This window comes from Antedon bifida, chromosome 4 (assembly GCF_963402885.1).
Source record: "Antedon bifida chromosome 4, ecAntBifi1.1, whole genome shotgun sequence".
NCBI classification, from domain to species: Eukaryota; Metazoa; Echinodermata; class Crinoidea; order Comatulida; family Antedonidae; genus Antedon; species Antedon bifida.
In genome coordinates this window covers 17088146-17108678 of record NC_136229.1, presented here as the reverse complement: position 1 = coordinate 17108678, position 20533 = coordinate 17088146, and the positions used below count along the sequence as shown (strand labels likewise).

The 20533-nt window shown below is 34.1% G+C and overlaps 1 protein-coding gene across 1 annotated transcript in view; it reads right to left on the bottom strand.

Moving 5' to 3' along the window:
* Positions 1-13997, bottom strand: part of LOC144840567 (uncharacterized) — a 42975-nt gene extending 28978 nt beyond the window's left edge. The window contains exons 1-5 of the mRNA XM_078696417.1: positions 13574-13997; positions 4121-4234; positions 3415-3750; positions 2892-3005; positions 1091-1204 (exon numbers count right to left, since the gene is read on the bottom strand). Coding sequence (XP_078552543.1) covers positions 1091-1204; positions 2892-3005; positions 3415-3750; positions 4121-4234; positions 13574-13724 — 829 coding nt within the window. The 5' untranslated portion in view covers positions 13725-13997. The remainder of the gene's footprint in view (positions 1-1090; positions 1205-2891; positions 3006-3414; positions 3751-4120; positions 4235-13573) is intronic.
* Between the last annotated feature and the right edge of the window lie 6536 nt (positions 13998-20533).

The following is a 20533-nucleotide window of genomic DNA, read 5'->3' as shown; positions in this document are numbered from 1 at the left end:
GGATTGGTAAATATTGACACCATCTGTACATGAACCTTAGTGAACAAATGTATGTCTATTTGAACTTTGACACAGAATTGAGAAGACAGATTTGTAAGTTTTTGAAGTTTGCACAGTTATTTCCAGTTTTAAACATCTAGACATCCGTGTTAAAATTCCCTAAAAATTGTTTTGAAAGGTACACTCTTTACCCTGTGATGTAAAGTTCAATTAAAATCAAGATACTCTATATTGTGTGAACAAATGACCGATTATTACCGTAACTACCGTACATATGTCACATGATTGGCTTTATTCTATGCCAGCAAAGTACTACTGTATCTACAATATTATGTGAATTTTTTCACCTATCAAGTCAAAAGACAAAAACACTTGAAATCACTTGGACTTGCTTAAAGACCCCTTCCCTGCAATTTCGGACGTTTTTTGGAAAATAATACATATATATCACTTTAAAAACATTAAACCATGTCATTCCTTGTCTTAAATGTACGTTTTATGGTAAATTATGATAAAAAGTGAGAAACAATGCACTACCTAAGTAGCTCGCGGCGACCGACCGCTCGTGGACGGTCTTAGGCCTAGCCTAGCTAGGCTTAGTTTTGTAGGCCTAGCTGGTAAACATCGGTAACGTACGAACATCGTACGCTAGCTATATACCTAGCCTGACGTTGTATAGTTGCTGCATTAATTGTCTTTCTATTTTTGCCAGACTCCGTTGATACAAATCGGGGAAAACCCGGTATTTTCGCTGAAAAGTTAGGAGTCTTCCATTTGTTTTGGCCTCACGATCGATCGAAAAGCGGGCGAATTACAGGTGAAAAACAAAAATATCAATCCGCGCGCAATGCATTTTGGGATTTATAGCGGGCCGCTATAATTATTAGAATCGACTTATTTTTCACATTTTTAACCGTTTAAAGACGAAAAAAGTTATCGAAATAGGACCATATAGTATTATTTTTACATTAAATATAGTTTTTGATCTTAAATTAGATCTAAAAAACGTAGGGAAGGGGGCTTTAAACTCGGGCTTAAGCTACACTACCCTTTCACTTTGTGTGTGAACATGGTTAGCCAGCATACTTACTTATATCACAGATGGTTCCTGTAAATCCTGGTGTACACGTACAAGTAAACCCATTGATCTGATTATTACACACACCAGTATTTAAGCAAGGGTTACTTTGACATTCATTGATATCTGGAAATAAAAATGTTAAAATATTAATATATAAAATTGATTAATAATAAATTAATCAGTATATCTCAAAGCATTTTATAATTTCTTCTGTGCCTGTAAATTTATATATAAAAATTAATATATTTAATTTGGTAAATTTTACACATTTAAAATAATTTTAATGGGTTAGGTAAAATTTATCAACACACTTAATTTTCCTCACAAATTAATACAGTAGTATTGATCCTACAGACAAAAATGTAAAATATGGTTAAGAGAAAATCAATGTCAAAGGTCGACCAAATTTTAATTAAAAAAGAATAGCGCAGAATACAGGAAATGAAAACGGAGTACAAAATCGAATAAAAGGCCACAGGGTATTAAAAGACACGGAGTAGTGTTAATACTGTGGTAACGATACCAATTGCTAAATAATTGTTGTTTTTTTTCTGTTAATATTTTACTCATTTTAGTCTTGTTTGATTTTCTAGTTGACATAATATTTTAATGTTTTTATCATTAAACGCATTTGCCATTTCAGTCTTTGGCTGCCTTGTATGATTTTAAATGATGAAGAAATATGTACACCTTGAATAATAAGCATGGTGTTTATCAAATTTAAAAAATAACTATCAATTTAATTTTTATCTGGATTCTATCTACAGTACTTAAAAAGTAGTGTTCTTGGCGGTAAATTTAAATTATTACGACTAACCTTTGACCTGTAATTTTTTCAGAATGTGCATATTACTATTTAAAAATAAATACAACTTAGCTATCAAAACTTTATTTGTAAATGCACATCAATAATGAATATAGAAACATGTAACTCTACATTCCTGAAACCAAAACCCATAATTACTATACAATAGTAAAGCTGTCATATTTGCCTGTTTCTATTGTAATTGCATTGTGCTGCGTTGATGTGGCGTGAAATCAGACAATAATTTAGACTAAATATGCGCTTTCTAGACAAAGTAATGTTGCACGCCAAAGTCAACAATAGCGAGAAATACCCTGGGGCGTTAATTTGAAATAGGACACCAAAATCTTGAATATTATCTATAAAGTAACAACACTGGTTGAATAGTATTCTCACTTTTATTCAAGATAGTTAAACCAGCGGATATTAATGAATGAATAAAGCTAAGTATATTTGATTTGTAGCCAGCGGAAGAATCTCATCTCGTCTGACTGACCAGAGTAAACAAGTAACTGTAATATGATGACAACTATATTTCATAAGATAATTTTGCAGTATCACCATGATTACGTATTGAATTGAGATAAAATAAACAAATAACAATCTCAATACTTTTGTCTGTGATGATAATCTGTTTTTTAAATTCTTTAAAAAAAAAAAAAACCCTTTCAGTATACTGTATTGTACAGTATATTCATATAGGATGCCATGAATCTATTCATTCATGCTTGAACATAGTATCTGCCAAAACTGTGTTAATAGTACACCATGTTTGTTCATTGTGCGCATGTGGAAATATTGGGACATGTGACCCCGCTCCTCACCTCGACATAGGTTTGTTGGTTTCTAAGTCTAGGCGACGACCGATGACACATCGATTGCCAATGTACCCGTGTGTGAACAATGAATTCACATGAAGCAACTGTAGTCCTACTCCTTACTATTTATATTACTCCCTAATTACACTATAGCCCTACACACTACTATTTTACAGCTCTCACTCACCTGTGTCACAGTCAGTGCCAGTGTATCCAGGTGCACAAACACAGGTGTACGAACGCAGACCGTCAATGCAAGTACCGCCATTAGCACAGGGTGAATTGAAGCAATCATCACCATCTAGATAAAAGCAATAATTCTACCTTATTTTGCTTTCAGAACAGATTCAATAACAACTGGTAATTTGCGAGGACAAAAACCTTCATGGTTCAATCACATTTATACCTGCTATCGTGTGATGCTTAGTAAAAACCACTAGAGGCTAGCCAATCATAGTTGCCACTGTTTGGCAGGTTGCAGCAGTGTCACTGCAACCTGGTATACAATACAGCAGGTCTACATAGAATAAATGTGTCACAGTCACATATTCACAATAAACCCAGAGGCAGACGCTAGGATATTTTAAACAGGGGACAGCTAACATGTAATAGTCTGTCAAAAATAGTTCGTAATTTCATTTTAGCTGTCCAATGGGAGAGCACATGCCCCTAGCTCATCATCTTGGATCCACCCTTGAAAAATAACTAACCTGCACTGTATGTAAAACTCCATCCAGAAAGAGCAATTGTTGGATCCGAGCTGAATTGCAGCCAAAGTTGATCTGTATTATAAGTATATGTAAGCACAGAAGGAGACCCCATCAACTGTGTGACTGTTGATCCGTCCGATTGCGTCGGTCCAATTCCAATCGATAAAATATCTTTTAAATTTTCTGTCTCAAAGCTTATAAACTGTAACTCAATTGTTGTGGCACCATGTGCCCGTATAAGATAAAAGCATGTTTCTCTCACATTATAATTGTTCGGAAAATTTGAGCTGCTAACGCTTCCTGTCAGGGAATAGTGGTTTGTACCACAAATTACACCTGTTAAATTTAAAAGATAAAAATTCATTAATATCATTAAATTTTTACAAGAAAAGCAAAAGCTGCCCACTGATAATGATGTACAGTAAAAGATTTCAAAATCTTTTGTAATAAACAAAATTACACCAACCAAGATTTTAACCCAACTTCTTGGTATACCGTACCCAGTGGCCTTACCATTAACAGTGGCGTAAAGGCAATGGGCGCTCATTGGCTAAGGGGCCCAGAGCAATCATTATTGTTCTTTTTTGTAAACGGAAGTGAATAAAAATGGCATACAGTAGTCAAAGTCTGATTTTATTAATCGTCGTTTTTCATGTTTTTTGGGGATAACACATCTTGAAGTTGCAAATTAATATTGAAATAATACCTTTTTGTATTTCACAATTTGTACCCTCCCAGTATGTTGCACATTGGCAGGTGTAATATCCATAATCCTCGTCTACACACGTTGCCCCATTCATACAGGGATTGCTAAAACACTCTGAAACATAATAAATCAATAATTAATTAAGGATATGACAAATTATATGTAGAAATAAAATACTCTGTATTGTAGTAAAGAATATTATATTAGGTTTTAATGAATTATGGTTCGTACATTCTGACCAATATCGTATTGTATCGACACGTAAAGTAAATTATAATAAAGTCATTATGCTAAAAATCTATAACTTCGTCAAAATAATTTTTTTAGTTAATTTAAAAACCAAATGTTGCTTGCTGAATTTGTTACTGTAGCCTACATATTGATTAAAAGACGAACATTAAATTAGGTCTACTGTACTAGACAAAGGAATTTGATCCCTCAATATTTTCAAGATCAATATGCCTACTGTACGAACTAATAACGTAAAGGAATGAATGTTGGCTATGATCACAAGAGCATGTTTTATATCTATAAAATACAGCATTTTTCAAACAAATTTTTAAATAAGCCATTGGCCAATTCCAATCCTTCAAGGCATAGTAGTAGGTCTACGTTACTTAAAAGAAACTTGCTCAGTGGCCTGTCCTATATGGTGATTCCTAAAAGAAATGTATCTTCATATTTAAGAACACACATTTGGATAACACAACTTACATTAATCTAAAATATTTTTTATTGCAACACAGTTAGGAATCATGGATTAGAATATAATCTAAACTATAGAAATGTTATTGATTATTTGCATCCATACAACCATAATAATATAAAGACGATCAGAAAAAAGAATTGACAACCTTTTAAACATGATCTGTCAATATCCTGGTACCAATTTGTAATGTAATCAAATTGGAAGAAAATCGATTGTGTTGGTCTTAAACACAACAAAGAAGTAGTAAACTCATTGTGTAACTGAGCATTTATCACACGTGATAAGTATAGTATTATTTACATACACTGACGTAGTATGTATTGTCCATCCTAATTTCATCAACGTGGAACACAATAATAGGCATTTTCTTCATCTTTTTGTAAAGGAAATTGAACATCGGACAACAAAGCATGTTTCATGTAATTTTAGACTATTATGATAAATAATGAAATTCTTATTTTCATTTTAATTATGAAATATTTGAATACTGGAGTAGGTCTAGAGTCTTTAAAGCTTTCCATTTAATTTAAAAAAAATTAATGGCTAAGGCCCTACGCAAAACTTGGATCGTAAAAACCTTCTACAGTAGGAACCTAGCTTAAGAGAGAGTTGGCAACATTACTTGAAAAATCGATATCCAAAAGGAGGCCATTAAATCTTTCGTCGAACTTGACGTTTTTGGTATGATCAACACAAATTGCGCAGTAGAAATATAAGCAGACCAAAAGTGCGCATACAACACTTTTTTTAAGCTAGGCCTATCCTACAAAACATTAGCAACGGTTGACGCAATATCGTGAATTGTTATAGCCTAACTCTAGTGCGCTAAAATGCATATTACCTAAACATTTGGAGTATAGTGTAGGCCACTATGTAATTTCGTGTCATTTTTTTGTTAAAAGCAAAATTCCAGCTGATTTAGTGTCTTTAGGATGTAAAGTAATAAAAAAAATATGTTGCCATTTTTTAAAAAAAGCTTAAGGGTGTCAAATCCCAGATGGCCGCCAATACGTAAAATATCCAATAAATGTACCATATTGGACAAAGTAACACCCATTATGAATAATATTTTAAGTTAAAATTAATGCTATATGGGTTCTCTGCTATATAAAAATTATTATAAACCTATATTCATTAGTATTTTGACATTTTGAATTACAAAATGGCCGCCATTAAAAAAAAATGGATTAAATTTCTTATTAAAACATGTGCAAGTTATGACGTTGATTGAAATCACATAAAATGATAGGCCTATGACAACAACACGGTTATTAACACAAAATGGTGGCCATTTTTAATTTCAAAATGGCCGCCATTTTTTTAAAAAGGGTTAAATTTCTTATTAAAACGTGTGTAAGTTAAATTAAATTAGATTGAAATGACACAAAATGATATGCCTACAACAAGAATCTCTATTGGAGTCCTCTTTTACTTTGATAAGTTTGTCACCTGTATTCACCGTCATATATATTTTTTGCCAATATTCATCCTTTTCTTAGGATCCCATATAGTTTGCCTTCTACAAAACTTTTACCAATGCCTCAAACATTTTCTGTCCAATGTCATCATGCCATGGCCAACAAACACCTCTGTGGGATTTGCAGCATTCTTCATTAATCAAGATATCATCTCTCTTTAAATGTTGGCTTTCAAACTCATCAACTAGATTTGCCAGCTCTGATGAAATTATTAATTTGTGTTATTCCAATTATACCATGCTCAATGACCTTGATCAATTGATGTAAATCCAGCAATTCCCTTTGTCACACATACATGTTGTCTCATAAACTCCAATATCAGTAATCTGTTGAAAGTGAACCGGCCATAGTTCAGGTGGTCATGAGCAAAGAAATATTTTATAAAAGCATGTGTACTTTCCATGTGTGCAGATATCGTTGTCTTGTGTCTCTGACATATATAGGGATAGTTTAACCACATCTCTCTGTATTCAAGTTAATATCTTTATGATCAGCGTTTTTCAAACAAAATGATACGTCACTTAGAATCATTTTCTCTGTCTGAATTTTTTCGAGAAAAGTGTCAGAAGTTGTAGAGAGAAAGCAGAGTTTTTAAGATATTTGTGTCACTGTTGTATAGGTGATACAATACAACAAAAACACTGGCCGCAACACTATTTTCACAATGCTACATGTTTAAAAGCCATATAATTCACCAGGTCGAAATAATTGCTTCTTGATGTCATCTCTGTCCACCTCCACTCATCTCGGGCAAGAGTCATCACCAGGCATTATCTTGTATTTCCCTAGTACATGAGTTTTTATACCACAACCATGTGCACTCATCAAAGCAGTGTATAATGGTGGTCAATTTAAGGTACATCTAATGAAATCGGTTGAGATTGTAGAAGATGAGAAGTGGGAGTTAATGCTGCCCATGAAGCTTGTGAATGCGCTGTATCTTTCTTCAAGCTTCTGCCAAAAGTTGACAGGTTGAAAACTTACCAACCATACTGGTGACCATGGCCTTGAAGTTTCAGACATTGAATTACATGGCAATAACGCATTTATTAATGAACACCATATTTATACAGGATTTCACAATCTATATTATAAGTTAGAGAGTTTGTACGTTTGTTTGTTTGTTCGTTATACAAATTTTTTTTACTGCACATAACCTTACATATTGGGTATCAAAATGACCAGAATTGTACCGGGAAAGTTCTAATTTGAACATCATCCGCCATCTAGGATCTAAGTTAAGCTTGGTTCCCACTAGGACGCAATGCAAGGACGTAGACGATAGACCAATGACAAGCGACCGTCAAATAAATCCATCGCTTGTGATTGGTCAAATCCCTTACGTTGCGTTACGTCGTTTTGTTGCGTCTCTAGTGGGAACCAAGCATTAGGGGCCAAAATGTGGTCAAAATGGCCCACTTTTCCTCACTTTCGATGTTAGTTCTGTTTCAGCACGTAACCATGCATATGGGGTATCAAAATGACCGCAATTGTACCGGGAATTTAATTTTGCTTAGGCTAGGGGTAGTAAGCTATCAAATTGACCAGAACTGTGTGGTAGGAAATTGTTATAAAGTATTTTAATTAGCCCTGGAAAGGGGGTGGGGATGTATGCCTGTCACCAAGACCTAAACTGTACTGGGAATGTTTTAAACTACATCTGAAAACAGGCACTGAGGGATTATGAGTTGGTAGTGATGGCTAACATAATTTGTACTGGAAACGTCTTAAACACAATCACCCAGTATCTGGGATGTGTTGGGAGGGAGGAAGAGGGGCGGAAATACTGGCGCAATGAAGTATAACGTGATTGGAATTGTACTAGGAAAAGTTACTACATTTGAACTGTCCATGGGAGAAGTTTGTTTTTGTGGCTGGGATGGCCACAGTATCTAAATTATATATATCAGCCAATATGACACCTATTCATTTACACAGTTTACAACGTACTTAAAACATAGGCCTATCATAGCTATGTATACCCCTAACCCTAAAGTTGAATTGGCATTTGTCCTGGGAAGAATTTGTTTTTAAAAAAGAGTGTGGGATGTTATTGAAGAGGGGTGGAGGTTGGCGGGTATAGGGACACTGGGGTCTGAGAAGGCTTTAAACTAATTTAGAAAGCCGCCCTGTGGCGGGTATAATTGCCAGTAAGGTATAAATACACTTGTTTTATATTGTGGTCCTGTCTGAGATACAAACATTGAAATACAAGTTTCACTTTTATGAAAAGAAATGAGATCTATAATTTAGATTTAGAATTAATTGTTGCTGAATATTTGATATCAATGTAAGTTGTTCCATACTTTTGCAACTCCAACTTTGAACGATTAGGTAATTCAAGGGTCATAGTAGGGGTATTATATATCTATTATATAGAGAACATTGACAACTTTAGACAGCCTTATATTTAGACAATCCTATGAGAAGTGACTATTTTAGAACATTGTGTTGAAACAACAAAAATTATTTAAATTTATTTTTTAGTGGCGGCCATTTTGAAATCCAAGATGGCCGACAGATTATCGCTATACATAGTTAAGATTGTATAATGTGTAATACCATCAAAACAGACTTGTTCCACATTCATAATTTGTGTTATTGGTGATATTCTGGTTTTAAATAGGGTTATTTGAGTATTGGCGGCCATCTTGAATTTGGTCCTTTAAATTTCTTTAGAAAAAATGGCAACATATTTTTTTTCATTCCTTATATTATCAAGATATGAAATAAAGTCAAAGTTTGCTTTTAACAAAAAATATACACGACATTCATATAAACGACATACCAGCCTACATTAGTACCGTAATATGGAAGAATTAAACATGTTGGGTTGTCAGCACGAATTGCGCAAGGAAAATCTAGGAAGACCAGAAATGCGCATATAACAACGCGGCTTGCGTCACTCTAGGCCTATCTTACAAAACTGTTGACGCAATCTCGGAAATTGATTAGGCCCACAGTGCGCTACTAAATGCATGTTACTACCTAATCTTTAATTAGAAAAACGGAAGAAATAAATGGTGTGGGTTGATAAGCACAAATTGCGCAAGGAAAATCTAAGTAGACTAGAAGTGCGCATTCAACTAAAAACTCGACTTTCGTCAAACGAGGTCTGTCTTACAAAATAGCAACTGTTGACGCAATCTCGTGAATTGGTTACCCTGTACAGTGCGCCACCAAACGCATGTTATACCTATAGCAATCCATGGAGGAATTATTGGAAAATGGAAGAAATAAATGTTGTGTGTTGATCAACACGAATTGCGCAATGTAAACATAAGCAGGCTAAATGTGCGCACGCAAAGAAATCAGACATGCCTCAAAAGAGATCCGTTTTAGCTACTGTACGGTTGATGAAATCTCATAAAATGTGTTGTAATGCGTAGGCTACCACGTGTTACCTAATGCTGACAATAATTGGAGTAATGGGAGAAATAAACGACATAGAAAGAAAACACCGCCAAATCGAAATCTTCCGCACGATCTCCTTCAAAGAATACAATATTAATTTGTTCTCGATTCGACCTTTTGTGTATGAAATTAATACGCTTGTTTATAACAATACAGAAAATGAATAAACAATCGTCCATTAAATCGATCCATATATACAATCACACATTCATCACAAAACCAAAAGAATGAAATATGTTCAGTAGTGTTACTATGGAAACAGAATAGACAAATGGCAACGTAATAATGTAGTGCAAATTTACAGTAAATTACATATTGATAACTACAAAATTTATAACACCAAAAAACAGTTTTTACGTAATGTATACGGTAGCAAATAGGGTGTTGATTTTTATTAATAATTTAGAGTTGCAGACTATTAAAGAAGTCCTGCTGTACCGGATACAGAGGAAAATGTCAATGTAAAAGATAGGACACACCACTTCATTGTAAGCCCTATTTCTGGATGATTTGCCACTGCGAGTACGATTCAATTTAAAGCTGTCTACACTATATAACCATGATATAACTAGTTTGACAAAAAAAGTGTGATGTGCCCAAATATGGTAGTGATATTCCTAAATATGGTAGTGATATGACAATAACATTATATATAGACACATCACATTTTTTGGTCAGATACAGTAAAGTTTGATAGTGCAGACAAGGCTTTACACTTATTTCGATGGAAAATTCGGGATTACTAAAAGAAACATATTATTAATTATATAATAGTCGATGTGGGCCTACTTTAGTAGCCTACGTGTATACAACTGTATATACATACTGTATGTGGTGCTTAAAGTTTGACGACCTTTAGAAACTATACAATACGTTCATTAAGTATTCACTACACTACAATCATATGTACCTATTTAAATACAAACACATATAGAACGAATGTATTGAAATGTTTTGTACAGTACAGGTAACAAAACAATACGAAACTAATACGAAGCTAATGCGATTACACTTGGCATCAGTTTGTGAACGAGTCATTCTTCTCTAAAACTCCCATCTTATGTAACATCTTTGTGTTATAAATAAAAACTAATAACCGTATTTTAGAGTACGATTGTCATAATATTTTTTATTATTTCCTATTGATATGTATAAGTGTATGCTAAGATATACCAAATCAATAATATGAGCTTATGTAATGAGTCATAAAAATCGTTTTACTTGTAGAAACATGTCGATAGTGACTCCAATAATAATCGGCATAAACGACAAGATAATAAGTGTATGTAAAGTAATAACACTTCCTATTAAATAAAAGATGCATTTGCATTCATTAAATGTATTCATTACAGAAACATTCTTTGTCTGTTTTGCTCTATTGGTATAGTTTCAATGTCGAAATCTAGTTCTATCAATCATAGAGCAATCTAGTGTTGTGAAGAACCAAACAATAAAACTCTGAAAACCAACCCAGGTCAACCCAACAGCCGGTTCGTAATTTACAAAGTACCGTCTTTATAATGGCCTAATATAAAACATCATAATATAAAGAACATTGTTCATTATTATGCATCCCACATTGTGTTTACATTAATTGAACAATCATTGCCTTATTGGGTTTCGTCAATAGATCTCCTTCATATCGTCTATATTAGTAATACCACCCATTTGGTTACCATAACTGAATACGTTTAATATTTACATTTCACGCTCGATTACCTTAAACAACATAATCTCCAACATTGTATTTTGATTCAGCTATTTCCTTATTAGGCTCCATGGAGAAATCCAACCAATCTTAAAACCTAAGTTTTCATAAACCATGGAGAAACAAGTTGATGTTCATGGAAAAAGCAATGGTTTTGCAGAAGACATATTTTATACCTTATACAGGAGTGCGAGGAAGAAATACCATCGTGTATTTCTCTGTGTTGTAATGTTTGTAATAATAATTCATGCAGTAGGCCTATATTGTAGACATTAATTTCCTCCGTTGATGTAGACAGCCAGCTGTAAAATAGTCTATTAATTGGCTCTCAAACAGAACGGCATTCTTAATTAGATTGGTCCGAGTATTATTTAAAACGAATGATAGACATACTGACGTTTCAATACATGGAAAAATATGCTTGTGCCTGTTCGCTTCGTTTCTCAGGCCATATTAGTAGAATTTCAAAACTAAAATCCTATTCAACAAGTTCCTATCCTATGTACCTGTACGCTCTCTATTCCTTCTTCTAAATGGACCATTGATCTTCATATTCATAATGTTGGTAAACATTTCTAAATATTCATGTATAAATGATTATTTTAACTATATGGAGAAAGATATTATTATATTAATTTGTAAAAGAAAATATAAAAGCAATAAAAGAAACCGATTTATTTATCTAAACAGTTATATTTCTACAAGAAACGACTAAAGCTGGAAGACATTATTTCTTTCTAATTTATTTTATTATGTTATTACGATGTATTATCGATTTAATAAACCTTCGTTGAGATAGAAGTAATTATCTTTAGAATATAAAAGAAATTGGCAAAGCAAAAGAAATTCGTCCTTTCTTGGCTTACACGTTGTCTGTCGTAGCAGTATTTATGCATGTCTGGATTATGACAAGGGTTTTACACAAGTACAGTGTAGTTCACGATGGAGAAACAATGCCTTAATCGAACCTTAATCAATGTTAACCAACCCGTACACATGTTCTTATAAGTAAATTGAATGGTTCTATAATATCAAACAACTGGAAATTAGCAAAGGCGCAAGTATTTAAAATAAAAATCCCTAAAAACAACAATTTGTAATTAAGTACATGGCAGTAGAAAACATAGTAATAATATTATTAATACTATTTATATTAATATAATATTATTCCCTAATAGAGAAGTACTATTTTATTAAAAGCGGTGTGTAATAAGGAGGATTCCCACTTTAAAATGTAGGCCTACATGGCTTGACTGATCAGTTGGTCCACGAAATGGGAATCGACTTGTCAGTTACGTTAAACCCATAAGATGAATGTTTTCCGGGAAAAATTATGTTAATTATTCAAAAACAGTTCCGAAATATTATGAAATATAAATAATGCTAACAAGAAACATGCCATGCTTTCTAACCACGTTAAATCAGCAGCTGCAACACACCTTTCAACTAATAAAATATATAAATTTTCCCACGAAATGAGAATACAATATTTATCAAGTGTGACGATCTTTGCTAATAAGCACTTGTAAAGGTATATAATAGAAAAGCCCTAGGATTTGTAATACATTGACGAGAGTAGGATTTAACCACAGGGCCGAAACCTGGTATTGACAAACAATACAATAGATGACAACCTATTGTTCAACAACTATCAGGGTACAGGATAGCACGATTACGATCAATGGGATGGAATTCAATAGACGAGACGGCTGCTGTTTACAACAATTTCCCAGATCTGATTTCTAGAAGATCATTAAAAATAGATAGAAACTATGTGTCTGCTGTCTCTTTATTTCTATCAACTGCAATCTAATTGATGTGTACAGTATCAGTCTAAATTTAACTGGTATTAGAATACTGTACCTGTATAAACAAAAACGTAATTTTAGTTATAATAACAGGAAGATGCTGTTTTTTGTATTATTGTACCATAGAGTTATTCTAGGGTTAGAGATCATTATGGTATTACTGTACCTAAAAACGGACCCCAGCGAAATATAGGTATAAGATAAAGTAGGGATGTTTGTTTTAGAAAAATTGCCAAATGGGTATGGCTATACTCTGACGAAAATTTAATATACTGATAGACAAAAAGAATAGAATATCAAGGTACATTAAAATGGCACATATAAATTCATATTTACCGTTCACTGCTTCCACATTATGCGTTGAACTTAAAACACAAAATATTACAAATAATGAAATAAAATATTTGTCCATTGTAGACCAGTATCTAGAATATAGTTTGTCTATTTGCACTGACAAGTGCGACATTGTCCATGATATCTCAGGCATTCGAATATTATTAAATTGCTATCACCTAGCGACGATACACATTTCTAAAACCGCGTATATATCCGTATAAAATCCAAAAATGCTTGTATTTCCGTAGCTAGGCCCAGAGAAAAACGGCAGGAGGATCGTTTGAAACGTTATCCACCGGTAAGTATTGTGTTTACGGGAGACGGGTGCTCGTTATCTGGCTTGAATGCTGGGTACATACAAAGCTGACTCACACATCAATAACGGTAACACAAGCTTCATCATCCAGTTACGCCCTCAGAGAGAAAAAGAAGTCAATCAGCCGTGATGGTAACAATAGGGTTAGTGAATGGAAAACAAACATATTGCCTAGAATGACGGTTAGCCATGCCTTTTAAATAAAACACTAGGGTTTTATTAACTCATCAGCGTCATTCATATAACATGCCCTATAATAATTCCATTCCGCCAAATAAGATCGAGTGAACACACATATTACGTTATCTCTCTTAGTTCTTCGCTATTATTAGGCGTATTTGTACATAATACAGTATTTTAATTTTAAAAATGCACAAGATACCAATAAAAAATACAAATTCGATTAGAAACATAAATTGGTATCATAATATAATCGTTTACAGAATTACAAAAAAATTGATATAAAACCATGGAAACGGCTACATACAATCGAATAAGAAGCTAATAAAATTGGTTGCCTTTTATATTTTATACGTAATATTATAAAGCACTTGAAATGGATATATTATCTTAACAACTGATTGACAGAATTATAGTATTGTATCGATTTACAAGAATAATATTGTCGTCTGCAGAAATAACAGAAAGAACTAGTTTAAAGTTTAAAACATGAATCGGCATACAGTTTGAGTATCATGTATAAGGAATAAACAGATGTATTACGCAATAATATTTATTTCAACATTTGCAGTGTTAAGCTCTGTCTACATTATCAAACTAGTTTGACAAAAAAGTGTGATGTGCCTAAATATGGTAGTAATATGACATCATCATGTCCATATATGGATACATTTTTTGTCACATAAAGTTTGATAGTGTAGACAGAGCTTTAGAGTATGAAAGTGAAGCACTGAGAGACAGAAGCCAATAGAGGGCGTGTCTCCAATTTTAATTAACAGTGATATAAATATGTATTTAGATAATGACTCGAGTTAACATTTTATTTGCACACTCACTGTTTCATGAAGGCAATAAACTAACTCTTCAATCATCAGGTGATAGGCTCTGAGTAAAGAATATAATGTGAAGTGCAATTGTGTATTTACAAAATGTTTGCTATGGGCGTGTCATTTTGGACGGCCATTTCGGATTACTGTATGTTTATTGCATTCATTGATGGTTGAAAATAAACACAATTAAATGAAAGACATTTTTGGACATAAACATTTAAAAAATTAATTTTGATCAACGAGCTTTACATGGAGAAATTGAAACCCCATCGAAATATACCGAAAATAGAAGTATATATAAGATATAATCGTTATGATGAAATATTATTTAAAAAAAATCCTAATCTCTGATAATGTTTATTTTCCAAATTTAGATTTCTGTCATCATTATGTATGAATGAGCTCATACATGATATACCTATGTAAACGTACGGCCTGGCACGGTATATTTAACCATGATTTAACAATGTAAGGTCATTTTAGGAAGGGCGCATTTAACAGATGAACAAATCTATTTAGTCGACAGACAATGATATTGACTCCCAAGTAGTACACGGATTTCATATGAATACATCTCATCATAAGGAAATACATCACGCAGAGTGAAATTGATTGGTATTAAATGTTGTTGTTATATAGTTGTTTACACTTTCATTATTGTTATAAATGCTATTGTTATAAAGTTTTTCCGTGAGAATCTCATGGTTTACATTGTGATTAAATATAATAAAAAGGAATGCAGCTTTGATTCGTGTTCGCGGTTTGTTATTTTTATTTTATTCTTGTATTTTCTTTTTCTCCTACTCTCCGTGAGAAGCCGATGCCTAAATTATATTCAAATAAAAAAAAAAAAACAATTGCGTAATTTAAAAAATAATCTATATATAATGCAAAAAACTGTACAGTAGTTTTAAAATTGTCGGCATTTCACTTTGATGTGTACTGTCTTTGTGACGAAAAAGAGGGCGCTTACCTATTAATAATATTACAGTTTGACATTGAACTTCATAGTAACAAAATATGCATGCTGGTGGTTAGTATTGTTTAATTTTGAATTTAATCGGCTTATGTCACTTGCGAACAACGAACGTGACAATATATATCATATTCGGACCCCGATAAGCTTAATCAAGGGAGACCGCTCGACTGATTGAAATACGTGTCGTATGCATACAATTAAATTTAAATTAAATGTACACAATTTAAATTAACACCGAGGTTTTTTTTAGCGACACATCACCGACGCTTGGCAATTCTAACGCTATAGGCCTATTAATTTTATTATAACGTTGACTATTAGCCGATATACGGTAATAAAATTAAAATCTCAAATCATTTAGATAATAGTACTATAAAAATATAAAAGTTATACTTTTATTTCGTAGCATGGTTAAAGGCACTTAATATAACTTGTGTATTATTCACACTAACACTATAATATTAAATTGTAGCGATAGTTACATGGTATTTCACGACAAATTACACAAATAATGGGCCTACTATATATTTCGTTTAGAAAATTCTAAATATTTTGCCTAGATTATGATCTTTAAAAAGTGTTATTATACAACACAATCATTGTCATAATTAATCTACAGTACTAGAGTATTATATTCAAACAGGCGAATGATAGCTGTGTAATATGTGGGACAAGAAGAGTAGGCCTATTGTCTATAGAACGAACAAAAATTGGATGCCGGCATACGATTTGGTTCTTCGTGTAAAAAAAACCCATCTAACTAATGTTTTTGTCTATACTCTATATATTCTGAAGTAGAATGGGAAGGCCATTTTAAAAGAACAGTGCAGGCAACTTTTTTCATTAAACATGCAATATATTTTGTAATAGATAACATAACAAAACATATGCAGAAAATAATGTAAATATATATATGAGATTCTGTAATTGTTGTTTATGTAACAATGAATGAATAAAGGTGGTAGTTATCCACAAAAGATAAAAAAAAAAAAAAAAAGAACAGTGCAGGTAGATGAGGAAGATGGCGGTAGGTAGGCTTTAGACCAGAAACTTCTGATCTGGCGCGGATCCATTTGGAGAAAACAGGGCATGCAGGTTAGGGTGGTAGATGTGGAAAACCCGAAAGACCTACACACAGGTGAAAAAAAGACCTGACATTATACAAAACTAATTTTGTCAAATAATGTCAAATAAACATCGATTGAATTGGATAAAAAGGCTTAGAGTTGAGATGTGTCCAAACAGTTATAAACTAACTTGCCACAGAAACGCTGTATTATCTTTGAAGATTTCCTCTACTCAGCTACATGCAAGGCTCGTTTTTAGACTTTTGTTTGAAATAATGTCTATTACTATTAGGCCTATAAGGCATTACAATGTTCGTTTATCCATGGATAAATACGTTACTTAGAAATAAGTCATTTCTCTATGGTTCAACAAACATTTGTACGGACACATTCAGAGAGTCAAAATTAGAGTCTATTAGGCATTGTAATGTTCATTTTTAACTCTGACATTTTTACAGACGCGTTCAAAGAGTTGAATGAATGAATAGAATCACTGATTGTAAACAAGACAACCATTATGTCACAAAATGTTTGTACAAGTGAATAACAGATACTGTTTGTACAGTGGCAGAGAGCTGTAACAATGGTTTATTATTATATTGAAAAATGAATAAATAAGGAAATTCCCGTAAGCAAATTCCGTCTATCTTTCTTTACTCAGAATTAACCAGAGAATATTGTTTAAAAATTAAGATTTCCGTGCGCTACTCTCGATCAGACTAAACGCCTCATACGTTTATGGACACAAGTTCAATGAAGAATCTATATAATAATGTGATAAACTAACTTTCGTTTCATTTTCAACCTAATTATTAAAATCTCCGCTGTAACTAATTAGTAATAACATACTTGCCAATCCACTTTGCAGAAGCTTTATAGGGCCTTTGTCAAAACACAGATGACAAAATTAAATGTACAGCAATTATATTTCGACAGTCATTTAGAAAATAATGATATGTAAATTAAATTAAAAAAAACGAACACCGGATTCGTACCCAATATACAATACATCACCACGTGGCATACAATACAACTTACAGTCATATCCATGGACGTGCAAACACAACGTAAGACATCCTAAGACCGAGCAAATCACAAAATCCCGCATGTTATTTCATTACAGTTCATGCATAGACATATTATAAACTATATAATAGGCCCAGTATCAGCACCGGTATAATGACGTAATAATGACGTCGGGCGCTATAGTTGTAGTCTCGTTATAACGTCTTCTGAGGTCTGTTTGCACATCACTTTACAAACAGCTCAAAGCCTCCTCCACATGGTTTTGACAATTTTACTTTTGTTTGGAATGGCTTAACAAAACCGAAGCCTGGTCAGTCAGGTGAAACGTACCAAACTTAGACTCATTAAAATACATATACTTTGGAGGTGTCCCATGAATAGGGGTTCGTCATAGTTTAATATTATTTGGCTATGGGTGTAGTGTTATTTCCACTCGTTTGTGTCAGCTTAATAGGAGCTACCCTTAATAGGGGTTCCAAAGGAGGAGTTCCAAAAGAAGGGATCCCAAAGGAGGGGTTCCAATAGAGGAATCCCAAAGGAGGGGTTCCAATAGAGGAATCCCAAAGGAGGGGTTCCAATACAGGGATCTCAAAGGAGGGGTCCCAAAGGAGGGGTCCCAAAGGAGGGGTTCCAAAGGAGGGGTTCCAAAGGACGGACCCTAAGGAAGGGGTTCCAAAGGAGGATTCCCAAGAGAGGGGGTCCCAAAGGAGGGGACCCAAAGGAGGGGTTCCAATAAATAGGGTCCCAAAAGAGGGGTCCCAAAGGAGGGGTCCCAAAGGAGGGGTCCCAAAGGAGGTGTTCCAATAGAGGGATCCCAAAGGAGGGGTCTCAAAGGAAGGGTCCCAAAGGAGGGGTTCCAAAGGAGGGGTTCTAAAATAGGGGTCCCAAAATAGGGGCCCCAAAGGAGGGGTCCCAAAGGAGGATCCCAAAGGAGGGGTTCTAATAGAGGGATCCCAAAGGAGGGTCCCCAAAGGAGGGTCCCAAAAGAGGGGTTCCAAAGGAGGGTCCCAAAGGAGGGGTCCCAAAGGAGGGTTCCCAAAGGAGGGGTTTCAATAGAGGGTCCCAAGAGTGGTCCCAAAGGAGGGATTCCAAAGGAGGGTTTCCAAAGTAGGGGTTTCAATAGAGGGATCCCAATGGAGGGTCCCAAGAGGGGTCCCCAAAGGAGGGGACCCAAATGAGGGTCCCACAGGAGGGGTTCCAATAGAGGGATCCCAAAGGAGTGGTCTCAAAGGAGGGGACCCAAAGGAGGGGTCCCAAAGGAGGGGTTCCAATAGAGGGATCCCAAAGGAGGGTCCAAAAGGAGGGGTCCCAAAGGAGGAATCCCAAAGGAGGGGTCCCAAGAGAGGGGTCCCAAAGGAGTGGTCTCAAAGGAGGGGTCCTAAAGGAAAGGTCCCAAAGGGGGGGGGGGGGGTCTCAAAGGAGGAGTCCTAAAAAGGGGCTCCAAAAGAGGGTTCCCAAGAGGGGTCCCAAAGGAGAGGTCCAAAAAGGAGGGGTCCCAAAGGAGGTGTCCCAAAGGAGGGGTCTCAAAGGAGGAATCCCAAAGGAGGAATCCTAAAGGAGGGTTCCAAAGGAGAGGTCCCAAAGCAGGGGTTCCAATGGAGTGATCCCAAAGGAGGTGTCCCAAAGGAGGGGTTCCAAAGGAGTGATCCCAAAGGAGGGGTCCCACTGGATATTTTCGTCATGTTGTAATCAGTGAGTGTATAACTCCCTGGTTTAATACACACAAACAAATGAAATCACAATTATAACGTGTACAGATGGGGCAAAATCTCACACCCCACAAACAGTACAATAAAAACATATTTCTAAATAATACTAATTCTTTTATCTATTTCTACATTGGCAATCATTCATGACTGTATATCACAATGTACCAGCGCTGAATATAACTGAATTAAACAAAAATGTGATTTTTAATGCGAGAAATTTATTAACATTAAAATTATTTCTGTTCTATTATTTTATACATTATGAGTGAGTAACAACTTGTCCACAAGTCATGTCAATGACAAATATCAGATATACAGCTTAACAAAAATATTTAATTCATACTGTAAATAAATATGTAAAAATATGAATCCTGCACATAAAACAATATTATAATACTGTAATAATGAAATAAATAATAAAATTAAAACAAATAAATAAAAAAATCATTAATAAACGCTGTATCTATTTCCTATTTATTTAATGATTCTATGAGATGCAACGCAAGGACGTAAGTACAACACAAGCGAGCCGATCAATGACATAAATATGAATAATCCATTACTTGCTATTGGCCGAATTACTTGCGATGCACTTTACATCCTTGTGTAAAGATGTTGTATATGTCAATTCAATAAAGGTTATGTATTTTAATATTTTAGTAAAGATGGAATGCATAAAAATAATGTGCACAACTACAAAAATACATATTTCTGTGACATGAAAACATGTAATATCTTTTCATTTATTGAAGTGATTATAATTATATACAAAACAGTTAATGATCACTTAAACGCCAGTCTGAAAGTGTTTTTAATTAAACAAAACATGTATTATTTCAAATTATAACTTTAG